The sequence below is a fragment of the Populus trichocarpa genome, chromosome 4, assembly GCF_000002775.5.
Source record: "Populus trichocarpa isolate Nisqually-1 chromosome 4, P.trichocarpa_v4.1, whole genome shotgun sequence".
NCBI classification, from domain to species: domain Eukaryota; kingdom Viridiplantae; phylum Streptophyta; class Magnoliopsida; order Malpighiales; family Salicaceae; genus Populus; species Populus trichocarpa.
This window is the reverse complement of record NC_037288.2, coordinates 19820148-19833267: the sequence shown is the minus strand read 5'-3', so window position 1 is coordinate 19833267 and position 13120 is coordinate 19820148. Positions and strand designations below refer to the sequence as shown.

The 13120-nt window shown below is 36.3% G+C and overlaps 1 protein-coding gene, 1 long non-coding RNA gene and 1 pseudogene across 2 annotated transcripts; 1 reads left to right on the top strand and 2 right to left on the bottom strand.

Annotated features, from left to right (window-relative positions):
• Window positions 1–162: 162 nt before the first annotated feature.
• LOC7470449 (uncharacterized) lies at window positions 163–2951 on the bottom strand. The gene has a single exon (XM_002305523.4). The coding sequence runs from the start codon at window positions 2596–2598 to the stop codon at window positions 1729–1731; it is 870 nt and encodes a 289-aa protein (XP_002305559.1). The 5' UTR covers window positions 2599–2951; the 3' UTR covers window positions 163–1728.
• A 334-nt stretch (window positions 2952–3285) lies between these two features.
• On the top strand, window positions 3286–3849 carry LOC127905169 (uncharacterized). The gene is made up of 2 exons (XR_008058931.1): window positions 3286–3567; window positions 3754–3849. It is a non-coding gene; the product is annotated as an uncharacterized LOC127905169 (long non-coding RNA).
• Window positions 3850–7479: 3630 nt separating this feature from the next.
• On the bottom strand, window positions 7480–10816 carry LOC18097951 (subtilisin-like serine-protease S; annotated as a pseudogene).
• Between the last annotated feature and the right edge of the window lie 2304 nt (window positions 10817–13120).

Below are 13120 nucleotides of genomic sequence, written 5' to 3'. Positions count from 1 at the left end.
TAAAATAAATTATACCACGAGATATTTTTTTAATATTAATTTAATATTGAAATATTTTTTATATTACAATAATTATATAAAGATAAATTAAAATAAATTATTTATTCTAATAAATACATTTTATAAGAATTAGATTAAAAAAAAACACAACGCTCTCATCGGTGCAGAAAAACAGTGTTTTCCCACGTCTTTAGCTTTATTTATAATTTGGCAAACCAATAAAGGTAGTTGACTGATAAATCAATCAACCTCTGAAAGGAAATTATCACGATGATTGATATATTAACAATCCAGAGCACTTTCAGACCATGTATTCTAACTTTATGTGTAGTCGGATATCCTTGCTCCATGTGAAAGCCCCCCCAGCTAGAAAACTTACTTCATTCTATGGCGAAAAGGGGAGTCTTCTACCCTAAGACATCTCCATCTTTCATGGATTTGAGTTCAGTGGGTGCTTCTGCAGCTCTAACAGAGTCCAATAATACAAATGCAACTCTTTAACCTGGCCTTGCCATGGTAACTGACTGCTCCGACGAGCAAACATGTTTGCTGCCACTGCAGAATCATGCAGACAGAGACGTTATTGATGTCCCAGAAATTATAATCAGCTAACTTCCATTAATTTGTTGCCATGGACGGCGAAGAGTTAAGCACAGAACGCCACAACACATAGCTTTTTTCTTTCATCGGTGCCCCCCACTTGGCTGATTCTTTGAGCCCCTGTCAATCTTTAGCCATGGCGATAAAAAACCTTATCCAAACTCGTCAACTCCTTTTCATTTCTGTTCTGTTCCCCCCTCGTCCATCAACTTTCACTCCTACACGCCACCTGTACCCACTCATTAATCGCCAGCTATCTCTCATCACAATAAAATGTCACCATCAGAACTGATATCCAAATCCCCATCACATCACGCTGCCACCTCATCCTTATCCATATTCTATCAGGTCCATTCCACTCACCGTTGGATATCTTCATTCCGGCCCTTATGATATTCTAACGGCCAGGATTACTCTTTTTCTTGCTCCTGAGGTTACCAGACAAACCTTCCTGTTTGCACGTGATAAATCTTTCTTTTTAAATAAAAAAACCAACTCCTCGCCGCGACAAAGACAGCGTGCATTTGCCGCGTTATCAATCTTCTATTATCCGGTTTGTTTTGTGCTATGAAAGAATTTAAAAATATATATATAATTTTTATTTTTTTATTTTATATTAATTTTTTTTAGATATTTTTAATTTTATTGGTATCAAAATTAAATCTAATAAAAAAATTATTTCAATATATTTTTAACTAAAAAATATTTTGAGAAACAACTATTATACAACTATCAAACAAATTATAAGTTTGCCTTTAAATTAGTATTAAATTTAAAATAATATAATTGTGAGGGTGTTATTTAAAATAATTTTCATAAATATCAAATTAGTAATTATTTAAATATTTTTGCCAATATTATTAACATTCTAAGTATTAAAATCATCTAATAATTTTTTTAAGAAGTATTCACCTTTGAAAATGTATTATAAAAAGCCGATACATAAATCTCATCTAATTACGATATTAAGAAAATATTTTCACATGAATTACGGTATTTTTGCTATATCCAAGATTTAAAATAAAAATTAAGTTAAAAAACCGCATAAAAATGTTCAAAATTGGCATATTATTATTATTAGAAATAATTATTATTCTCTTTCTAAAAAATCCTCTTCAACCAAAATCATCACGTACGAACAAACAAACGGCCGTTGACGGCGTCTTCGAAGCCTACGCGCCTGCATTTCACAACGTTGACTGACGGTGGCGGTGTGAAGGAGTTCGTAGGTAGGGGATTGACAGTCCGGAGGTACGGACCGAACCACTTGTTTTGCATGTAACGGTTTTTTCTCCAAGGAGGCAAGGAGAGTTCTCTGCTCTTCAAAGATCTCTTAGCGGCGTCACTTATGCTCCTCACGATCGTCTTCAAATCCTCACTTTTGCCTACGAAAACACGAGGAAGATGGTGCAGAAGCTTCAAGTACTGGCTTGTAGGCCTCGCGATCTCGAATTGAGAAGCGAAATCGAGATCCACTACGTAACGGTTCTGCAATGCGGAGGATTTCGATTGCACCACCACGTCGATAAACTCGTAGCTGCCGGCGGTCAAGCCGCCACCAGAGGACTCCCATTTAGTCTTGCAGATCGCTGCATTGTGACCTAATTCTCTCAAAAACAACATCACTTTGCGCCGCAAAACAGGTCTTTGATGATTTCTCAAACACGAAAACTCCTCCATCGCTTTCGAAACATGAGCGAACAATAAATTATCGTTACTGCTTGATCTGATCATGTCTACGACGAAGTCAGTACAGTCGGCGACTAAGTCGACACGTTCTGAATCTGATCCGTGACCATTAGTTGACGCGTGAGCAAAACCGGAGTCTTCCTCTTCAAGAAAGCCGTGAACGAGGTCAGACAGGCAAGGTGAGTCGTCATGATCAGCTGAGTGCTCACTCCCGCTACTAAAGCAACTGAGTTGACAGCCAATGAGTCGAGCTTTAGCTTTATCGTCGAGGGGGTCAGTAACTCGTTTCGCCCTTGCAAAACCTGACATGTTTTTCAATATTATTTATTTTTGTTTTAAAAGGGTTTTACCCTTTAGGTTTTTCAAGAAGTATTTGTAGTATTATTTACATAAGAAGAAGAAGAAGAAGAAGAAGAAGAAGAATTAATGTAGGGTTTGAGAAGCTAAGCATAAATTTAAGATTTAAGACAGCTGGGAACATGGAGGAGGAGGAGGAAGAAGGAACATGTGATAAGGTTTATAAAGAGAAAAGGAAGAGATAATTTATTAAGAAGATAAGATAAATTAGTTTTGAAGAAGGAATTTTCCTGGGGATATTCGGTGGAAGTGTAAGTAAAATATTGGGGTTGGTACCTTTTTTCATCTTCAAAAATTGTTTTGAGATATGGGAGAGGATATGATACGACCAGGGAGGAGAGTTTGGCAAAGCATATCCAACGGCACCTAGGGTACGTAGTTTATTCGATCGAGTTGCACTCAGTAGGTGAAATGGATTGGAGGGATATGATATTTCCCGTGGTTGGTGGGGTCGTATAGTAGAGGTTGCCATGAGTTTGGCACGTGAGTTAATGGAGAGGGTCTAGGATAAGCCTGCCTCTTCAGGGTAGGGAAGGGTGAGGTGTGGGGGCACGTGATTAACAATGTGATTATATGCACATGTAGGATTTGGTAATAATTAATTAGGGTTTAAGAAAGAAAGAATGGTTTGAATGATTAATTATGGCTGTAACAAGACATTGAGAAAGATGTGCAATTTTTTATGTCAATGAATAGACATTTTTTTCTGATGACTTTTCAGTGTTGAAATTAGTTGAAACATCTGATCTGTTTGTCATTATTGCTGCAGGAATCCAATATTTTCTGTAAGATTTCAAGATTGCTGCAACTGCTGAAAGATGCGGGCAGGACATCGAGGTTCCAGAGATTATGTTGTAATTGATGGATCGCCCACCAGTGCAGTTGATACCGGGGACCAAGCTGCCAAAATATTCAGACAAGGTGCTGTAATATCTTGCTGCAGATTGCTATTAGAATTCGAATTGGTAGACCAAATCACACTTTAAACATTTCATTTCTTTCTTTTCTACCTTGTTCTGTCATCAACTTCAAGAACTACACACATGTTTTATAGATTAACTTGATAGTGTCCGAGTAATAGCATTTGGTCCTTGGCTTCTTGTGCAGATTTTGGGTTCAAAACATTTGCCTGTTGGAGCAATTCTTGCTATTGGTTTCCTGTAGTCAGAGAAGTGTTTAGTAGTTTTCATTTCAGTAATGTCACCTTGAGGCTTTCTTTTTGTTTATTTTTCTTTCCTTCAGTCATGAATTCTTTAGGCAACAACCTAAAAGACTGATCACTTTTGTGTCTGCGCGTATATGCCTGAAGCTGTTGTGCTGCTTCTTCACCGATTATTGAGCCTGAATTACAAATTGAAAGCTATCATCCTTGACAGTTGGCTCAATCACTACCATTCCTACACTTCCACCTAGTTTTACTCCTACAGCCTTTTGTCTTCGAATATCAGTAAGAATCTCAGTTGTGCTTGTTGTAAGTCATTTTTGGATCCCTATATAAAAAAAATACAAAATACAATATATATATATATATATATATATAAATACAAAAAAAAAATCAATCAAAAAAATATATCGAAAAAATATAGCAGTGAAAAGAAGATGTCAAAGCGCTCAGAAAATAGTCATAAATTGGTTGAGAAGGTTCAAAAATATAAAGATTGAAATTTGACAATATATCATTGACCGGTAAGAGCCCTATTGATAAAGAAATTTGATTTGAGAAAGAAGAGTATAAAATTAGATGTTCATGAATTCAATTAAATTTTATTGAAGGTTTCATTGAATTTATGGAGGGTTGATTACAAGAAAAAATGATTTTTTAAGTTAATTTGAGCTTTAATTGGAAGAAATTAAAGTTTTAGGAAGTAGAATTTTTTAGAGTTGATTTGGTCAAATCAGGGGCTTAATTGCATAAATATTGAAGTTTGATGGCCAATTAGAGACTTGATTGAGGAAATCCAAAACCAAGGACCAAATTGGAAAAGACACGTAAATAAAGGGACTGAAATTATCCAAATCAAGGGTCAAATTGAAGAAATTAAAAGTTTATTGATCAATTAAGGGTCAAATTGCATAAATCCGAAACCAATGACCAAAAGGGTAAATGCGCCGAAATCTGGGGTTTAAATTGAAGTTCTTTGTGGGTAAAATTGAACAAAATTAAAAGTTTGAAACCAATCAGGGGTGTAGATAGAAATAAATCACAAATTGAAGCACCAAATCGAAAGATATTGTTCATCTCCTTCTCCAGCTAGGCTGGTTGGGTGGCCAACTTCCCAAGGCATTTGGTGCCTCGCTTCTTCACCAAATTGGATGAAACATACACGCAAACGATTCTGTGATACCTGACTACACGATAGTATAAGCCATTCGGGCTTATCAAGGCTGCATAGGCAGTGACACGGCCCCAAAGTGGCCAACCCGACCAGCCATTTCCCTGCACAAAACTGACAGTTCATCATTGCTACTTTGAGTCGATGGCTGGGATGCTTTCGGGTCGAACCAAGGGCTAATATTTTACACCAGAAGAGACAAAATGTCCCTCTTCCACCTCCCATAGATATATTTTATCTTCATGTTCTAGAGAGGGAGGAAGGGGGGTCCAAATTTAAGAAAAAATCATCTTTTTCCGAGTTCCCAGCAGCTGCTCCTCTCTCTGTTTCTCTCTCCACCGTGGCCTCCTGCCACAACCACCAGAGCCCCCGCCAGTTGCCACCGTCCTCCCAGTCGTCGATAACAGCACCTGCACCGTGAGAAACGGAAGAAAAAACAAAAACAGAGACAGACGGAGGGGGTGATCAGCGGAAGAAAAAGAAAAGGAAAGAAACCGAAAGAGAGAGACAGAGATTTTTCGAGAGAGAAAGGGGAAGAGAAAAGGAACGAAAACAGCAGAAACAAAAAGAAAGAAGAGAAGAGACAGAGGAGAAAACGAGAAGATAACGAAAAAAAACACAGGAGAGGGGCAGAGGCAGCAGGAAGAAGAAGAAGCAGCCCCTTGCAGCAGCCACCGTCCGCCACTGCAGCAGCAACACCGGGGTTCCCAGCCACCGCCACCCTAGCTACAAGCCGCCACCAGCCCAGCTCTTAGAGCGCCTCCACTCCAGGTAACTTTCCCCCTCCCCTGCCGCTTTATTTGTTCACCTTCATTTGCATGCAGAACGTGAGCAATTCACGTTCTGCCGCAAATGAAGTTTAATTAGGAAGTTACTGTGATGTGCACAGTAACCAGCCCTTTTGTTCTGTCGGGCTGGAACATCAACCCAGCCCACGCGGCTGGGCTGAGTCCAGCCCTGTAGCTGATAGGCCCAATTTTTCCTTTTTTGGTCCGGGTCCGGCCCAGCTCAAAATGAGTGGGCCCAACCCAGAAAAAATATATTCAAAAATCATTTTGAAAAATCTGTGATTTTCTTGCGTAGCCATTTTGATAAATATCGGTCTTTATTTTTATATCGTAAAGATACAAATCTGGTATTAAAATACTCAGTTTTCATAAAAAAAAGATTTTTTTTGTTTCGTGCATACAGCCAAGTCTCTCAAAGCCAAAAAAAAAATCATATCGTATTTTTCAAAAAAATAATAATCCAAAAACATGTTTTATCATGCATTTTTTGCTTTAATAACCAATTTATTAAAAGCCATGAGAACTAGGCCAATATTTCAAAAAAATTAAAAAAATAATTTTTTTTTCTTTTAATGTCCAGGATTACGAATTTATACGTAAAATGTATTCTTGATATTAAAAAGGTATTTCTTTTATAGACGTTAGAAATGTTAGATTTTACTCCATAAGATAAGAACCTCTTATTGATGAGAGTTTTTCTTGAACTATAGATAGATCAACAATTAAAAAACATGACAAGACCTTAAATTTTTATCAGACAATAAAACAATGTAGCTCACTTTAGGTAATGCGTATTTGGGGTGCTAATACCTTTTCTTTACACGATCAGTCTCCGTACTTGATCTTTGAGACCAATTAGGGTTCCTATTAACCAAAAACTAAGTGGCGACTCCCATTCCATTTTTTCACTGATAAGAGACAATAATTTTTTGTCTTCCCATATTTGCTATGATAGACATACTACACATGATAAGGGTGATGGGCGATCGCCGCGACGCCGCACACGTGCGACCGTGCGCATGACCACAATCTTCCCTTTAATCTTGGCAGCGTCTAGAGTATTATCCTTGCAAAAGCAGGGAGTCTTACCCTACGTGCTATACCCTTGAAAGGGAGAATCTTACCCTGATCAGACATCTTCTCTCCACCTATTACGGATTTCAGTAAAGTAGGTGTTTCTACAACTTTAAGCAGTCGGACAATATAAAAATGCAGCATAAATTGTTGGCCTTACTATGCTGACTGACTCTTCGATGAACAAATATTATTTCCGCCACTTCCAAGTCTCGCCGGCGAGAAATTGGCATGGCCGGGATTATAATATAGTTGATTGATAGCTGAGTTGTTGCTTTGATTGCTACATGATTTTGCAGACCAGCTCCGGTAACATCTAGTTATAGTATTGACTGTGTTTTGGGAACTCGTCAGGTCTCAAGTTATCCAGCAAGGATTAGGAGTAAGTTTTCTCATTTAATGTCACTGCACATGAACCAGCTTGATGCAACTCTGGTTGAAATATGTAAAACTGATCATACGTCCTAGAAGATTCATTTTAAGCTTCTTAGATTAGAAGAAGTGCAGCTTTAGGCATTACCGGATTGACAAATCGAAGTCAGTTTGTTAAAACGAATAGTACTTTGATGTTGGACAATTTGTTTCATAGAAATGATATATAGTCTGAGATTTCTGAAAAATGCATGCAAAGAGGAGAATTTCATGATCATTTAACACATGAATTTTCTTTAAACTGATTATAAGTTCCGATAAAACCCATCGTCTGTGATAGGATTTCTCAAATACACTGCCCTGGTGAACTCAAAAGATATGATAGTATCAGCATAGAACTCTTGTCTCTACAATGAAAGCACTTGAAGAGCAATCGGTCTCCTAACCTTGTGAACACCATTGCTCCATGTCAGAGCTCCAAACACAAAATTTCCATCACTAGTCTTCAGAGGCTTAAAATCTATCCTGAAAGACATATTTTCGCCTGTCTTTGTGAACTTGAGCTGGGCAGGTGTAACTGTAACTTGAACACCAGCTGGATCATCAGCCTTCACAACATAAGCAGTCGGTCCTGTACCATAATAAGTAACTGTTCTATAAACTGGTATGCTTCCTTTCATGTTGGACACACCAATCGAGGGGTTGTTAAAGTCAGATGATTGTTTAGTTGGATTTTGGCAATAAGTTGTCTGTCCTGTGAGGATTTTCAATTGTGCAGGTCTTGCACCAATACTGCAGAGAAAATCAATGACGTCACTGGAATCAAAACGGTAAATTAGTCCTGGGTTCAATGCTGCTAGTGGATTTATGTGTCCGGATCCGAAGTCAAAAGGTGTAGCTTGGATATCTCCCAATCAGTTTCCGAGTGTTATCCATGACTATAGCTGTAACAATGAATTCAAGTAATAGATGTCAGATATGCAATATATTTGTTAGTGAATTGAAATTCTTCTGGTAACTTTTCAGTGCTGCAACATCTAACCGGTTGTCATTATTGCAGACTTTATAGCTGCTGGACTCCAAGAAGGTCTGTAAGATTTTAAGATTGCTGCAGCCGCTGAAACATGTGGGCAAGACATGGAGGTTCCAGAGATTATGTTGTAGTTGACTCGTCGCCCACCCGTGCCAACAGTTGATATTGAAGACCATGCTGCCAATATATTCAAACCAGGTGCTGTAATATCTGGCTGCTATTAGAATATAAATAGTTAAAAAAAATCATACTTTAAAAGTCACACATGATGTATAGATTACCTTGATAATACCCGGAGTAATAACATTTGGTCCTTGGGAAGAAAACACGGTCACTTTTGGTGCAGGTTTTGTGTTCAAAACTCTCTGTGTGGAGCAATTCTTGCAATTGGATTCCTATAGTAAAAGAAGTATGCTTAGTTCTATTAGATTAAAGAGCTTTCATTTCGATAATGACATTTCCTTACTTCAGTTTTTCTTTCCTTCAATCATGAATTCTTTAGGCAACAAGTTAAAGAACTCACCTTTGTGTCTGCATATATGCCTGAAGCTGTTGTGCTTCTTCTTGACCTATTAATGTGCCTGGTATTACAAACTGAAAGCCAACTTCTTTGACAATTGGATCGATCAATTTCATTCCGGCACCTTCACCTAGTTGTTCAGCTACGGCCTTTTGTCTTCGAACATCGGTGAGAACCTCAATTGTACACACAACAATCTTGGCAGGGTCTACAGTATTAATTGTCCTTGCAAAAGCTGACAGACAAAGAATAGATTAAAAACCAATCCTTTAAGAACAAGCTCAAGTCACAGATCTTGGATCTGGGGATGTATCAATCTGGTGAAGCTTTATTTTACTTTCACTACCCAGTCGGAAGGTATTAATTACATGGAATATCATGGTGGGAAATTTTTTGAGTTTGAAACTTACATTGACACACTACTATTTGTGCTTAAGCTGTTTGGGCTTCTAACCGAATTCATCTTAGGAACTGGTTGGTTGGAAAAACTGGTCTAAAAATTAGATAAAGAAGACTTTTATAAAGAACATGGAGATTAGTTCATGAGGTAATCAACGAATGAAGGATTCGGTGTTGCATCCGACAGAGTCACTGCCAGATTATTTTTGCTCACCAACATCTGAGCTACCGGAAGAAAAAATATATGATACGTGACATGTATAGGAGTTGAGATAATGTTTCCATGAATATTGAAGTTTGACTTTTCATGAAGATTTGAAGCTCTAGCAGTATGTCTTTGCTGGAACACCCGGTGCAGCTGCATCACCTCCAGCTATCAAACCGTATGGGGTTTCCATTTTCAGTTCAACGAAAAACCCTGAAAGCACATCAATTTTTAGAAAGTCCTCATTAATACATATATTTCTTGGCCCTCATCTTTTGTTTTTTTTACCACAGGGAACCGAGATAAAAATCATGATGGCATTAGTAAAAATCACCTTCAAAACTTGTGAATTTCCAAGATAAATGTTTGAGCCAAATTCCCGGTCCAGAGAACTAGCAGCAACAGTGAGTATCCAAGGAGCAACATTAGCTGCAGTCTTTGGGGAAAATGAGTTCCCTGCTGAACACGACACAACTATTCCTTTCTTGAATGCATGGAAAGCTCCAACAGAAATTGCATTTGTAAAGTAAATTGGCTGGGGAGGGTCAAGGGCAAGGGAAAGAGATAGGATATCGACTCCATCATTGATTGCATCGTCCATGGCAGAAACAACATCAGCGTCACTGCACAGGTTAAACCAACAAGCCTTGTAGATGGCAAGTCTGGCATATGATGCACCACCTCTTGCAGTGCCTCTGGCCATCCCAGATAAGCTAACATTAGGCAATATAGCTCCAGCTATAGTTGAGGAAGTGTGGGATCCATGGCCATCACTGTCTCGTGCTGATCGGAAGAAAGTGCCACCAATATCTTCTAAAGGCCCATTTTCGGCTTCAAATCCTTTGAAGTAGAACCTTGCTCCTATAAATTTTCTGCAATTTCCAATCCAAAACACGTTCTTCTCATAATTATCTTTCATTGAAATTCTGGTAGCAATCACAGCACAGAATCGAAGGCATTTTTTTTTATCAAAGAAGTGTTATATATCAACTTCTGTGCCTTATGATTGGCGATGATTTAAAAATTGTGTTTCAATATAAAGGATGCTGGTATATTGGGGCAAAAAAATTATTGATACCAGTTGCAGTTATCTGATGTAAAATTTTCACCAGCAACACATTCTCCCTTGAATTTTATGGGCACAGCGCCTAAGCCTGTATCGCTGAAGCTCTCTGACTCAGGCCAAGATCCTGCAACAATAAATGAACGGTTAGAATTTTAAACTGTAATGATAGTGAAGTTGGAGAAAGAGAGAGTCCATTAAGAGATGGATGTTTTTGGCAGCAAAAAAGAGCTGAATTTAAAAGCATTACCTCCATCAATGACACCAACAATAACATCGGACGCTGACGAAGTCACAGGCCCTTGGTTATTCCCACAGAGAGGATTAAGTCCCATGAACGTGTTGTGTGGAGCTTATTCATCCGGCTCTTGAGCACAGAAACAACTGAATCTCTTCCTGTAGCAAGATGAATGTGATAAATCTGTAGCATCTAATAGTGAATCATCCATCTAGTTCAAAAAATATCTTTATGTGCAATGTGTGTTTTTCCTTTGGTGTCTTTTCGAAAGCTCTTCCCTGTCAAAAATGTTTTTATAGTATATATACCATATAGTCCAACAGTGGTGACAAATAATATTCATTTTGTTTTATGTAGATTTATTTAATTTATTATTAATAAAAATTTATTTATCTTTAATATTCATCAAATATTTTATAAATAAATATAATATTTGATTAATAAATCTAAAATAAAAAAAATTATTAAAAAAAATCAAAGAAAATTATAAATTTATTATAATTATAGGATTTTTATTTTATCAAATCATTGTTCTTAAATGTTGTTGGTCAATGCTATGTTAAGACTAGATATTAATTAAAGCTATTGAGACTGATATATATTATATTCTATCTTTTATGAAATGAAGTGGTTGTTCTCATAAGATGAGGTATGAGAAATACATAAACTAATATGTTGATACTTTTCGAATGACATGTACACTGAACTGACTCGCATGAAAATTTTATATGGAGAGACAATTTGTGTCTATGAAAAAGCTCGGGTGACAATTGTCTAAGTGATCCTTAGACTTGAGATCATTAAGTTATCTTATATAGAGAGTATTATGTTTTGATCTTGTTACATGTTGTCCTAATCCAAGGTAACAAATGGGCAAATATTGGGTATAACATGAACTATATGAAGGTATTTAAATAATCAAGAGATGATTCATCACTTTAGATAAATTAGAAAAAATATTTCATCTATTCTCAAATAGTATTGATTGTAAATCATTGTGTATGGTATGAGATTTGAAAAGAATTTCAAATCGTATTCAAAGAATCAATGACTATAGTGTTGAGAACAAACATGATTTGATAGAATAGATACACTTCATGCTATAATGTCTAAATTAGAACATTATTGATGAAGGGATAGTAATTACACTAAAAAAATAATCACCGAAAGGTTAAGTCAAACCATTTGTGACTTTCCTAATATTTGAATGATCATGACATGTTGCTAGATATTGTAATTGATATTCAAATATAAATCAATCAATTACTGAATTGATAATAAATTAATTTGTTTAGTTTATTTAATTCTATTTAATTTAGGATTGTGATTTATATTTGGGTCAACTTATTAGAGAACCTAATGGTCACACACATAAGAAACATTGGTTAGAAATTAAAATGAGATGAATAATCAAGTATGACTTGAATGTAAATAAATTTTAGAAATTAAGGACTAAAATATAATTAATACATAGAATTACAATTCTAGACCTAGAAACAATCAAATAAGAACTTTATTGAATAAATTTTTAAAATTAACCTAAAATAATATATGTGATATTATTTAAGGAATAAATTGATATTTTTTTATTTATAGGATTTTTAGATTTCTTTATAAATAAAAATTTATATCTCTTATTTTTTAAGGTGAGTAGAGTTCATTATAAAAATACATAAAAACACATAAGAAAAGAGCTAACACTCAAATGTATAGTAATTCCTCTTTTCTAAAAGGATTTACGAGATTTTTTATTGGTGATTCGTGTGGATTACCGTTAAAGGCTGGGCACTTGGACAGTTTATGATTTGCGACAATCTAATTTTAAAGTAATTTATCAAAGTAAAAAAGAATATCTAATGTCTAGGTAATCTTTGTATAAACTCTAAATAATTTTAGATCAGTCTGACGAGATATCTTTGAGACTCCAAAAAGATTTTAAATTTACAATTTCAGTTGTATATATATGTATTTCGGAAACCCAATAAAATGTTCATGGCCAAAAACATAAGATAGGACTTGAGAACACAGTACCTGCAAGTTGCTGAGCCTGCTTTTCTGTTTGGATGGCTGAAAAACCTTTGAAGCTTTTAGTATAATGGAGAATTGCTGCTTCCTTTGCTTCATCAAAACTGAAAATTGGACAGATTCATCATCATTCAGCAACGTCAACATTACACTAAAAATCTATGTGAATTGATACCAACAGATTAATTAGAGCCTTGCCTTCCAGAAACTGAAGCAAAATTTCATGGGTATGATTGGCCACCGATTCCGCCTTGGGGTGTGGGTAATCCCCCATGTAAACTATGCAATGCTGCATATAGACAGTAAGCAAAAGACACTAGAAAGCTAAATGAGTCACCATTTTAACCTAAATGTTTCATCATTTGCATAAGCAAGAGACATTTATAATGCGTTTTGTTGAGTACCTGAGGCATTGAAATGCTAT

Excerpts from the sequence above, each read along its gene's own strand:
- LOC7470449 (XM_002305523.4), bottom strand. The coding sequence starts at position 2,598 with ATGTCAGGTTTTGCAAGGGCGAAACGAGTTACTGACCCCCTCGACGAT.